Source organism: Stylophora pistillata, chromosome 2 (assembly GCF_964205215.1).
Source record: "Stylophora pistillata chromosome 2, jaStyPist1.2, whole genome shotgun sequence".
In the NCBI taxonomy this organism is placed as follows: Eukaryota; Metazoa; Cnidaria; class Anthozoa; order Scleractinia; family Pocilloporidae; genus Stylophora; species Stylophora pistillata.
Genome location: NC_142520.1, coordinates 43,092,378 through 43,104,877, shown reverse-complemented (window position 1 = coordinate 43,104,877; position 12,500 = coordinate 43,092,378). Strand labels below are relative to the sequence as shown.

The 12,500-nt window shown below is 38.6% G+C and overlaps 2 protein-coding genes across 2 annotated transcripts in view; both read right to left on the bottom strand.

Moving 5' to 3' along the window:
* The window catches only part of LOC148739647 (uncharacterized), a 15,362-nt gene extending 8,427 nt beyond the window's left edge, over positions 1-6,935 (bottom strand). Inside the window, exons 1-9 of the mRNA XM_088747966.1 lie at positions 6,757-6,935; positions 5,942-5,998; positions 5,098-5,226; positions 4,511-4,663; positions 3,500-3,620; positions 2,573-2,685; positions 2,075-2,146; positions 742-966; positions 13-186 (exon numbers count right to left, since the gene is read on the bottom strand). Coding sequence (XP_088604092.1) covers positions 13-186; positions 742-966; positions 2,075-2,146; positions 2,573-2,685; positions 3,500-3,620; positions 4,511-4,663; positions 5,098-5,226; positions 5,942-5,998; positions 6,757-6,862 — 1,150 coding nt within the window. The 5' untranslated portion in view covers positions 6,863-6,935. The remainder of the gene's footprint in view (positions 1-12; positions 187-741; positions 967-2,074; positions 2,147-2,572; positions 2,686-3,499; positions 3,621-4,510; positions 4,664-5,097; positions 5,227-5,941; positions 5,999-6,756) is intronic.
* A 1,556-nt stretch (positions 6,936-8,491) lies between these two features.
* On the bottom strand, positions 8,492-10,971 carry LOC148739646 (lactadherin-like). The gene is made up of 3 exons (XM_088749526.1): positions 10,785-10,971; positions 10,378-10,503; positions 8,492-8,602 (listed from the first exon to the last, which is right to left on the bottom strand). The coding sequence occupies exons 1-3, from the start codon at positions 10,969-10,971 to the stop codon at positions 8,592-8,594; spliced, it is 324 nt and encodes a 107-aa protein (XP_088605652.1). The 3' UTR covers positions 8,492-8,591.
* Between the last annotated feature and the right edge of the window lie 1,529 nt (positions 10,972-12,500).

The window sequence follows — 12,500 nt, the reverse complement described above, 5'->3', positions numbered from 1 at the left end:
CATTTTGCTAACCTGGACATGTAGACGACGGGCATTTTTCTCTTTGGATGTCAATTCCGTACGCATTCACATTTCCACCACAAGACTTGATGTTGCCTGAATGGTAACAGTATCTCTCGCGGGTACGATAACATTTTTCATCACATGGAGTCCATCCAGACCAAGAGGCCCAGCCATACGATGTAGCTGACAAAGGAAAATTCAAAGCTTATCTCACTAAAAAAAAGGGCACAATCTTCAACAGCATTTGAAGCCTACAATTGGAGCCCCTACTGACTAATGCATACTTAGCTCTAAAACCGACGTTAGCCTCTGAGGTGGGCAAATAACAGATGAGTCATTATTATCGCATGGGTGGGGGGGGGGATGGGAGGGGGGCAGCTTGTTGCGCGCCAATAGAACATAAAGGGGGAATATAGAAAAACTGTCAATTATGGGGGATTGTATGAATATGACCGAGCGTAATGGTATTCAGGGGGGGGGGGGGGGGGGAAGTAGTGAGGTCAGGAGGAAGACTACCGAAAAAAGACCACCAATGATTGGGGATGACTAAAATACTACAAAGTTGGGGATGAAAAGAATACTACAAAGCCTATGGTGAGAGGAATCAGATAAATTTTGTCGTAACAAAAAGCCAATTTGTCAACCCCACCCCCCCTTCCTCTCCAAGCAGGCGATAGATAATGACCGTTCCCTTCACTGATTCTTTCAAAAATACAATATCAAATAATGCGTACTCACTTGCTCTGCAGTCATAGAGAGCATTTATTTCGAAAATATCTCTTGAGCTGAGCTTTTTGGATGGTGTGCCAAATTCCATATTTTCATTCCCAGTAGCCACAATAGTTGGCTCTCCGTTTTTGGTAAACGCAAGACGATCATAGTGCATGATCGACTGATAGTCGTACGACACACCCAGTTGATCGATCGTTCTCCAGCTGTATTTATCAAACTGGTCCGAGTATCCTTGAAATGAAAAAAAAAAAATTAATCATGATTGTTTTCCTCGCTATACGATTCACCTTTATCGAAGTATCAGTCGACGCTTTAATTACAACAATTTAATTTCCTTCGTCGATAATTACTTCGAAACCTAGAAATATTTACAAAGGCATGAGCAAACGTTATATGAGACTAAACGAAATAAGCACAAGCAGTTAGAAGCCTGATGGCTGACACTTACGCGGTGGCTCAAGAGAGTCACGAAAAGACGAGACTGGTAAAGGTAGGTTGAAGTCTGTTTACGAGCCTAGTGGCCCATTAGGCCGGTGCTTAACTCCGGTTTCTGTAGCATGAAGCGACTAGGAGTATTTCTACTCCCCCCTGGATGGGATGCTAGTCCATCCCAGGGTTACCCCTCAGCATTAATTTTGCCGGTACCCATTTTATACACCTGGGTGAAGAGAGGCACTGTGAGAGTAAAGTGTCTTGCCTAAGAACACAACACAATGTCCCCGGCCGCGGCTCGAACCCGGACCACTCGATTCGGAGTCGAGCGCACCAACCATGAGGCCACCGCGCCTCCACAAAGACGAAACTACAGCTCAAAATCCACGGCAGCTGTCAAAAGGACGCTGATTGCGAAAAACTAATATAATCATCATTATACGTAAACTGCAATGATTCATGCAGTGTATCTAAGCACGCGCGGGCTCAACATAACGTACGTTCTTTCGTGAACGAAACAATGATATTGGCGAAGAGTTTTCTCTAATAAAATAATGTGGAACAAAGGAAACGCTGAGACAGCATGAGAATACTAATGCAGAAGAGGATGCTTTACCAACTAAACCGCTGGGAGTTTCCTTTGGCAATCAATACTAAATACTATTTGAAAGGTATCCTGAATGCTGCTGCCCTGTGGGGATTCAGGGGAAGGAAGATGGTGGAACGCGGTAGGTATATACTCGAAGGAAGACCCATATTACGTGATGTTTCCTTTGCCGCCATCCAGCAACAAATTTTAGTACGTTTAATCAGCTGATTTCTTCTTTGCAAAGTTATGAAAAGGAAAATGAGAAAAAATAAAAATTTGAGCATTTATTTGCAGTGGCGAAATGCAAAAGGTTCTTACCTCTTAGGATGTTCTCCCAGTTTATTTTCACATATTTATCTCTGTCCGACCGTGATTGCTCATGGAAGAAACCTATTGCAAAACGGGATATGTTGGCAAAACTCTCTTATAGTTATTGGGATGTGCATGGTATTTGGCCCTAGGCAAGGTTTTGGTGGAATAACATTCTGTTTCATTTTGATTTACACATGCACCCAATAAATGCGTGCACTTGATAACTTAGGAAATATGCTTTTGTTGAGTAATTTTAAGAGCAGATGTTTCGTAAAGCTGATCTATTGTTATCCTATATGAAAAACTTCGTCTCCACCTTCACTTCAGCTTAAACTAGCCGAAACCTTACCACAAAAGTTGCTGCTAGGGTACCCCACCTCACCTTTCTTTATATTGCTTGGAAAAGGTAACAGTTGGCAGGGGGAGTAAGGGCTAAAAATATTATGGGTTTATAAAATTCGTCACATAATAGCCATGAGGTGTAAGCCGCTGGAAACATCTCACCTATGGCATGCATTATCTCGTGAATTATGGTTCCCACGAACTCACATCCCCTTGCGAGGGAGATGACTTGTTTACCCGGGGAAGCGTATCTCTTTCCTACCTTGGATGAGCATCTAAATAAAAGAGAAAGACGATAACACTGAAACTTTTTTCTTTGCATCCTCAAACCTCTGATCAACCATCCAGTCATAACTTACTAAAAGTTTGAGACTCGTTGCCACCAGCCTCATTAAAAACAATAGAGTCAAACAGAAAGACCCGATGATTTTACGCTTGATGAAAAGAACTCTCGGGTTAAACGTTTCATTTGTTTTTCATTTTCAGTGAGCAGTGGCTTTGTTAGGATTTTCCATATTGGGAGAGTCGCATACAGATTTTTAGGACCTACGCGGTTTTTCACGACCTAAACTATATGGTTTGCATGATTTAAAAAAAAAAACAAGACAAAACAAAAAGAGTGAAGGGGGAGGGGTCAGGAATACTTCAGGATCCTCCCAGCTATGTTCCTTTTATCGTTCAATCAATCAATCCCGTCTCTTGCATCGTTCAATCAGTTAATTTGGTTAGGCAGGGAACGTTAAAGAACCCACATCACAAGATTACTGTGAGGTGGTCTGGCCTGTTTACTGGGAATTGGTGGGAGGGGGCACCTGTAAAATTTCCCCTCTGTTGATTGTAAACTGCCACTAGCAGTCTGGAAAAAATCCCCCCCACAGTGTTGTAAAGCGCATTAGATCATTACATGGTAAATGCGCTATAGAAATTGATAAAATTATTATTATTGTTATCATTATTATTATCATAATCTTAAGATAACCTGGGAAAAGATTTTCATCGAGTTAGTCTATTTTTGGAAATCAATGATGCGATGATTGTGGTCAACTAATTGGTATAAGCCGTTCAAAATGAGCGTTATGTGTTACCTACCCATCTGGATTGCTAAATTCAATGTAGTTTTTATGATAACCACTGATGTAATTTACAAATCGTAAACATGTCGTTCTGTGAAACTCGTTAATGGCCTGACGGATGTTTGAAGTTATATGACCTAAAAAAAAACGAAAACAATAATAGATAAGCGGTGCAATTCTCAAAGGCTAATATCTGGTTACTGATTAGATTTCAAAAACATTTCCTCTAAAACAAAGATATCACGGATGCCGCCATTAATACAGCCGGTAACCTTCTTGGAGTACGTTTCGCTTCAGTTTTTGTTTTGTTTTGCTTTTTGTTCGTTTATTTGTTTGTTGTATCCATTAAAAAACGAAACAAAGCAAAAACAAAGCTAAAAAGTACATTGTCATTTGCATTAATTTATCTTTAAGGGTTTTTCCAGCTGGAATGGGTAAATATTCGATCTCGTGGGAACTGGTATCACGACCTCAGAAATTGGAAATGCGTGCATCAGTACACTGTTTCAATTAGCTCGTTGATCGTTGATACACATCCAATTAGCAACAGATTGGAAACGTCATCAATCTTGTCAGCAAACTCAGTCAGCCTGCATTTGCGTCAGAAATGTCATGTAAACTTCCGTGATCGAAACGGAGGGTTGCACGCCAATCAAATAGGTTTTCCTAGGCCCCTTAATAAGTTCTACTTGTCAGTCTCAACGTTCGCACGAAAAATTATAGTTGTTCCGTTCATTTCGTCGAGTATATGTTTAGATGATGACTACTTCCTTTGAAAGGGAAAGGAAACTGTTTTTTTTTCTTCTTTTGTTTTGTTTTGTTTTTTTTTTTCACGCAATGAAAAAGTGTCAAACACTTGTGAAAGATCAATGATGAGAGCTGGCTTTTATAACTCCCCTCGCCTTATTAAAAAAAAAAAAGGAGAAAGAAACCGTAAGATTCTTCCCCAAAAACCTCAGACTTCCCCCCTCCCTCCCTAATGAATAATAACTGGTCCCATAGCTACATTTCCTGAATGCAAACATACTCATGTGCGAAGCGATCCGATAAGGTATGATGCGACTGGTCCACAGCCTTTTACGACCTCTTAATGCATTTCTTGACCTGTCTCCATTTAGAATGTATTCTTTCAACTCGGGATCCAGCTGAATATCACCTTGGTAGAATTGGGAAATGTTTCCTGGTGGGGTTTAAAAAGGTGTTTTGTTACTCATTAAAATTTACAGAGTTGTTTCGAATAAGTATATGTATGATATTGGTTTGGAATTCAATTTGCGGGCTTACTAGGTGATATGTGGAAAAACAAAGACACAAACAGAAATTAAAAGAAACATAGATTAAAACAAGCGATATAAAAGAGTAAGTAAGCTATGGTGCATGGGGTAATTACATTATAAAACGAAATGGAAAAGGTAATGGGATCTTCTCCATAACAAAAAGGTCAAAGGATCCCCAACATCCTTGTGTTCCAAAGCAAATGTGTGAGTTACGTAAAAAAATTCTTGTCTAGTTTCTCGTTAATGCAAAAAAAACAATTCCGTGAGCTTTCTGCGGATGTGTGACATTTAAACTTTGAAGAGATATGAAAGATAAACTTCTTGGCCTGGCAAGTACCATTGTTGGTTTCCTCGATTCTGTGAAAGACGGTTCCTCCTGACTGAGCTCCTATGCTCGCTGTTTCTCTCTTCTTCCTGAGATGCGCCATGTTGACAGCTAAGATGCGACCATGTACAGTTTCATATTCTGAAATCAAAACAAAGCAAGATGTAGCAGTTTTCCCAGGCAGATCGCGATCGATAGTTTCTGCTGAGCCTTTTAGATTATAGTTGTGATGTTCGTGTTTCCTGCAGTGTGCATGTAGGTCAGAATCACCGTCTTGGACAACAGTCTTTCGCCACGAGCGTAAAAGCACGCGTATTTTTCGGATGAGTTTTTTCACTCACCCGACAATTTCAACGTTACATAAGGTGCTGTTCTCTCTATATAAATTCATCATAAATTAATGCGAAATATGGGCGTCGAGCGTGTGTTCAGTTTTCAAAAGTTTCCCAGGAAATGTTGGCTATGATTGGCGTTTGTTTGGTGCGACCCGTTCATCAGAGTTGCCAAATATTATTGATACTTGTAAAACGGGGACGAAGAAAAAGGAAAAACCTATGAAAAATTACGAAAAACTATGTAAATGACGATCGCTTTCATTGATTACTTGTAGATCTGAACCGTGTGTGTGAGCTACCCGAAAAACCGATTCAGCACAGAGTTTTTTTCTTAATGGTAGACTTTGATAAGTTGTTTTGTTATCTCTTTTGCTTCAAATTATAATGTTTTGATTACTCAAATCTAGTTTAAGCCCCGAAAAAAACTGTTCTGTATTTTCTTCTAGCCGCAGCATGGTCCATTTTTGAAGGTGCTGGATAATTTGGCAAAGAATCAGTTCCTGCGCGTGCGTGCAACCCACCTCTGTTAGCAATTTCATCAATATCAGTGCTTATAGCGTGTTCTCTCTCCCGTTCGTCTGAAAAGGAATTTGTTAGGTACAATGAAATTCGAAAAGAATGCTTAATTATGATTTATGTCTCATCGAGAAACTTTTCAGAACTGCGCCCATGTTTACCTTGATCTAATCCTCAAACTACAGATATCTCGTATTGAAACAGTTAAGAATAGCCCAAGGAAGTACTTATTCAATCACTGATCTTTTGTCAAGTAAGGTATCGAACATCTAGCGCAACAAAATTAAGAAGGGCCCTACAAATATTGATGGTCATATCTAGGGTATTTCGTAATTAATAGTGATAAAATCTTGTTGTTTTCAACTTTACACGTAACATGAAGAGCGGAAATTAAATGTTATCAATGATCTGATGACAACAGCCTGTGGAATGTGTTGATAGGGCCTACGCAAAGGGAATAGTTTCACGAGCAATTGTTATGGCCAGCGACATGCAAGGACAAAACAAAACATTTTGATAATTTTAACCAGGCTGAGCAATAACAGTCGCCCAACTTCAAAACCCTATTGCTTCATTGAAGATAAACGTGAAAAGCTATGGCATGTATAAAGAACGATATTATACGTAGCTGACAGAAGAATTTGTTAAATAATTTTGCAAGTCCTCTTGGAAAACAGTATATATTTTCCGTGTACACTTCAAGGCACGAGAGCACATATATATATCAACCTGGCTTTAGCTTGCCATAAAAAACAAGAATCTTTCCTTAATCTTTCTGTCACGGTTTCCCTACAACATGAATAGAAAATTTCCAACTTACTCGTGTCTAGAGGCGGAACAGTATCTCTGTTATTGACAGGTTTTGAAAAGCACTGAGAAAAGTAAAGGCCGAAAATGAGGAATAAGCACAACGCTGAGGACGCCATAGTTCTTCAATAATCTCATGCGACTACGTAATACTGACTCAGAATGTGCTCTCGTGGGAAGTGACTCATCGGTACGTCTGTGCTACGTCTTTGTACGATCTATTGTTTCGCTGACAGCTGTTAAAATCTTAAAGGCTCTCCATTTACATTGCGGGTAAAATGAGTTGAAAGAAGAGGATTTTCTTTGAGGAAAATATGAAGCAAAAGAATCGCCTCCTCAGATTTTCTTCTCATACCTCCCTTCTGTTCTATCATGCCGCGAAAGAAGGCAGTTGATTTTGTTTCAATGAGTATCGTAAACTCACAATTAATTAGCCTAATTAATAAGAAGTATAAAGCTTTGCGTTTAAAAAAGGAATCATGGAATAAAGCTTTCTGCTTTTGTTTGCTTTCCTTGTAAACTGTAAGCAGTCTTGGTGTTTATCTTTGCGATAGTGAGTGAAAATGTTTGACAGCACATTCTTAAATAAATGAATAGAAAATTAGAAAAACAAATTTTTAGTCATCTTTACGTTATGTTATTTTGTTCGATAATGGTCCTTTGTAAATGAAGCTTGACAGATCTTGTATGGACACGTTAGATTCTGAAAGTAAAATTTACTTAACAAGAACAGTGACTTGAAATGCAATAAGGGCATTTCCTGTGAGTTGCAATAAGGGCATTTCCGGTGAGTTGCAATAAGGGCATTTCCGGTGAGTTGCAACAAGGTAATTTCCGGTGAGTTGCAATCAGGGCATTTCCGGTGAGTTGCAATAAGGGCATTTCCGGTTAGTTGCAATAAGGGCATTTCCGGTGAGTTTGCAGGTCCTCCTGGAAAACAGTATATTTTCCATGTACACTTCAAGGCCGTAAAAATATCAACCTTCTTAAAAGCTCGCATCGCCTTAATCATTATTTGCCTTTTCTTCTTTCTTTTTACTTTTTAATCAACGCTTATTCTGAGTAGACTTCATCAAAGCTCTTAATTTCGAGACAGAACTTGAGATAGGCTAAGTGATATAATCGTCATTTATTTCCTAATGGAATTGTTCCATATTTCCATTCGTGACTTCTCTGGAAGGCTCAGTATCAGAGTTTCAGGCAGAGTTCCAGGCATACTTTTGATAGCTTAATTGGTACCGTGCCTTCATAAGTTGCAATAGAGTAAAATTTATGTATTCCAAAAGAGCAATGATTCCTCAGATGCTACGCGTAGAAGCCCGCATGAAACAGACGGTAATTTTAATATCCAAAGCCCTCATCAGGTGTTAGCTCGACAAACATACATTTCAAGCATTTTTTTTGAGAAACACGGGCAATTTCTTTTTCCGATAGGTGTGCCTGCACCGGGAGAGATGGAAAGGCCGTTAGAACGATAGAAACTCTAAATTCGTTCAAGAAGAACATAAGAAAAGTCGTATTCAAAAAAATTAACTCTGCTCACTTAATGAATAATATGTTTAAGCCGGGTTGGTTTTAAATTGAACTGCTGAAAAAAATTACAGGTTTCTAGGGCCGTATGTAACCCCGTCGCACTTCCATTAACACAATGGAATAAGAATTGTTTATAAATTAAAAAAAAACAAACAAACAAAAAAGAGGACACAAACAAAAAAACAAACAAACAAAAAAGAGGACACGCACTCTGATGCGCGAGAACGATCAACTTTATTGATGAGTGTACAAATATGTATATTTTTGCCTCTATTGTGAAAACGTTTGCCGCTGAAGTCTTTTCTTTTTCCTCTGTCACATCAAGCCTATCAATAAAGAGACAACATGGAAGTGATTATAATAAACTTCGAGTCGTATGCTGTAATAAATTTGATTTAATCTGATTTGTACCTATTTACAGTACAATCTAACCTAGATGTCGATGTCGACGAATGTCTTGTCTCGCTAAAAACACTGATCAAGTTAATGTACAGCAATTAGTTTCAAATGTCAATCGATTGGATCAAAGGTCCAGTGTACAAACAAAACATTACATAATGAATCGCTAAAACACGTGTCATTTCACGTGGGTCCGCTTGTAACATGTGCGAAGAGTCTGACAGTGATACACTGAGTTTGATATTGACACAATTATAATTGTAATACATAACTATGACTGAACTGGAATTAGTAGAATCCGCAAATGACACGACAAAAGTCATATTTTGTTAACTGATGTTCGACAAGCTAATATTGACTTCTTGATATCATCCTAGTTCACGTTAATACTTTTAATCGAATGGCAACCCAGATGTTTCGTCAGTTTATATTCATATTCTAAGGTTATTAGGGATTAGTTGGTGAAGATTACTTTGTGAAAAGTGTTGCCATAATGCTTCTCTCTGGAATATTTAACGAACGCTTGCTCAGATCAGCTTTTATTGTGATGCCTTTTACCGCGTTTCATACAGCATCGCATAGCTCAAAACGAACGTAAACGACAGAAATACAAGGAAAATATTGGCGAGGATTCCCAAACATTTTGGAGCAAAACAGAGCAACCCATTTGGATATCTCACGAGGGAGATTATCACAACTGAACGAGTTAAGTGTTTGGTTACCTATTTAGTGTGGAAATTCTAAACCCGAGTTTGACTAATGGTCGTGGGTCGTGGGTCGTGGGTACAAGTCGTGGGTCGTGGGTGTGGGTGTGGGTGTGGGTGTGGGTTAAAGTCGTGGGTGTGGTTAATACTTAATAATAAAAATAACCATTTAAAATATTAAATATAATGATACATAAATTTTATACAACCCTGTCATTCATTAATTTAACTGTTCTTTCTTCTAGTTATTTTATTTTCTTTATTCAATTTACCCTACTTTACGTCTTTTTTTATCTGTTATCTCACTGTCAATGAAATTAGTTTCAGTTTCGCGACGGGAAGAGAGATAAATCTTGTAATTACATTAAATTAGTTTCACAACACGATATTTCCGGATCTGTCACCAGCGCGATCGCCGACTTACGTCCATTGGTCGGCTACTCTGGGATTTGATTTTCCCCTTTTTCTGCTTTTTAGGGTGGTTGTCAAGGGAAATCCATGGGACATTCTTTTGTTCTCTTGCGGTTTTTAAGCCCCAGACGATAAAACTTTCCCGAGGTAATTTATTTAGGGAAAAATCGGTCACACTTGCAAATTTGAGTTTCCCTAGGGAAACTGTCAACAAGTCAAGTTCCCCTTGGACAAAACCCTGTAGTGTGACTACTTTTCCTCTATTTTTTTTTTTTCTTAAATTGCTCTCCTCGGTAGTGTATAAAATGAAAATAAGAGACATCATTTTGCCCTTGTATATCAGTTTTTGTCCTGTCAAAAGTAATCCGGAAAACGTAGCTGAGAGTTGGTTTTCTACTGTCACAATATTCTATATTCGAAAAGAAGGGAAATTTACAACCTATTATATATGTTTTTTCTACGTTGTCGTAATGTGTTTTTTTGACTTGACCCCAGGATGCTATGGCCACAAATGTTTCAGAAGTCATCAAACTTCTACAAACTTATGTCGCCCCTGTTACTCGTGCCAGAAAGCAAAAGGTAATTACCACAAATGTTACAGCTTTTCTGACATTTTACTTTCATCCAGAACGGATTACTTTCGCAATCGCCTTTGTCAGCCCAAATCGGACATTGGACCCCGTCACTATCTTTGCAAGTTACCATTCCCGTTCCTGTATTAATAAATCAAAGTTAAGAAGAAATCACACGACCCAAGAAACCAAGTCTTGTTCTACATCTGTCACTAAATGTTACATTAACTGAATCGTTATACAAAATGTCCTTCCCTTAACTTTGATACTCAAACGAGACTACTAACAAACAAAGCCTATTCTTACTGGAAAACAGTAGGAAAATAGCTCAATTTCACACGATAAAACCCTTGATTCTTGACTTGTCTCTACTCGTTGTGTCTCTTTAGTAAAAGAGACACGTATGATTTGATAGTGTTTACCTTTTTCGCAATGCTCTCCTTGGAAACCTTCGGGGCACAGACAGCGGTAACTTGAGCCCTTCCCAAGGACTCGGCATTCGCCTCCATTCAGGCATGGTTTTGAAAAACAAGGGCTATCTCTTTTTCTGATTAAAGCACCTACACATCTTAAGACCAGATGAATCACTGTTAGATGTTGCTCAAACATAATTTGTACTTGCTTGTTACAAATCTGGCTGGAAAATCTTCAGTCAGTTTCCGCAGTTACGCACGCTGTTACGCACGGTAGGACAAAACAAATGCCCAGCTTAAACACGAAGCCGCGCTATATAAGGAAGTCTTCCCTGGGAACACCTAACCATGCTGGTAAAAGTAAACATCTCATTACCTCCCTTTTTTCATCTACCAGGCACCTAAGGGACCTCTCCATTTCTAGCGCGCCTTCATGTTTAAAACGTTTATACCCTATTAGTTAAGCGCCGCCCCCAAAAAGTGATGTAACTACATGAAAGATAAAAAAAAACAGCTGCCTGGAATAAGGGCGCATTTTAATACCTTGATGCAGCACTTATTCGAGGAATATGTAGTTTTGTTTAGAAACAAAAGCATATTCTTCGAAACAGGTGATAAAAAGTAATTTTTCTTGAATCGATTTTAATTTAACGGCTCCATCAGTTCCAAATGACTCTTTTCATACTCTGAACTCGGATCACAAAGGAAGAAATGGTGATAAAAATTTGAAAATATAAAACTGTCCGATGCGAAGGGCAAACTACACTCGCCTGGTGTCTCTTTATTAAGAGAAATGTATAATTTGATAATGTTTACCTTCTTGGCAATGTTTTCCGCGGAAACCTTCAGGGCACAGACAGCGGTAACTTGAGCCCACCCCAAGGACTCGGCATTCGCCTCCATTCAGGCATGGTTTTGAAAAACAAGGGCTATCTCTTTTTCTGATTAAAGAACCTACGCATGTTAAGACCAGATAAATCACTGTTACATGTTGCTCAAACAGAATTTGTACTTGCTTGTTAGAAACCTAGCCGGAAAATCTTCAGTTTTCCCTCTGCTACGCACGCTGATACGCAGTGTATGACAAAACAAATACCCAGCTTTTGTAAACTTTATTAACCAAAATTTAAAATTGACGTGTTCAGCTTGAACTAATAATTTGGTTCGTTGTGTGCCAAAAATGTTTCGCTTTTAATGCGTGACTTATGACTTTTTACTTTTTGCTACTTTCGCCGAAAAAACAACGAGAGAACGTTTCAAGCACTTTGCAAACAACTCTTTCATTCGTAAATAAAAATTTGTGAAGCAAGCGAGGGTCTCAAATTAGCTTTAGGTTCCGTTGTAACTTTTTTTTTATATGGAAATTTGATGATAATTATGGTGAAAATTGACGATTTTAAGCAACTTTTAAGAACTGTGAGTTTTATTAATACTTGTCTGAAACCAAAGCTCTCGCAACGACATGATGGCATGTTAAAAGAGATTATAAAATACTGTCTATAATCCCTTGCATGTTACTTGTCGGTAAAAATTCAAAGTATGTAGAATTTTCCTGTCTTGAAACATTTCTTAGCTTAACGAGGCTATGATTTAAAGCCCTCATCATGATAGAGTCCCTCTCCCTTTAGGAAGGGTGGTTTCGAGAACTTGATTTAACTGCGAACTTGATTTAACTGCGAACTTGATTTAACTGCGTCTAGTTATTGATATTGATCCATTCTATTT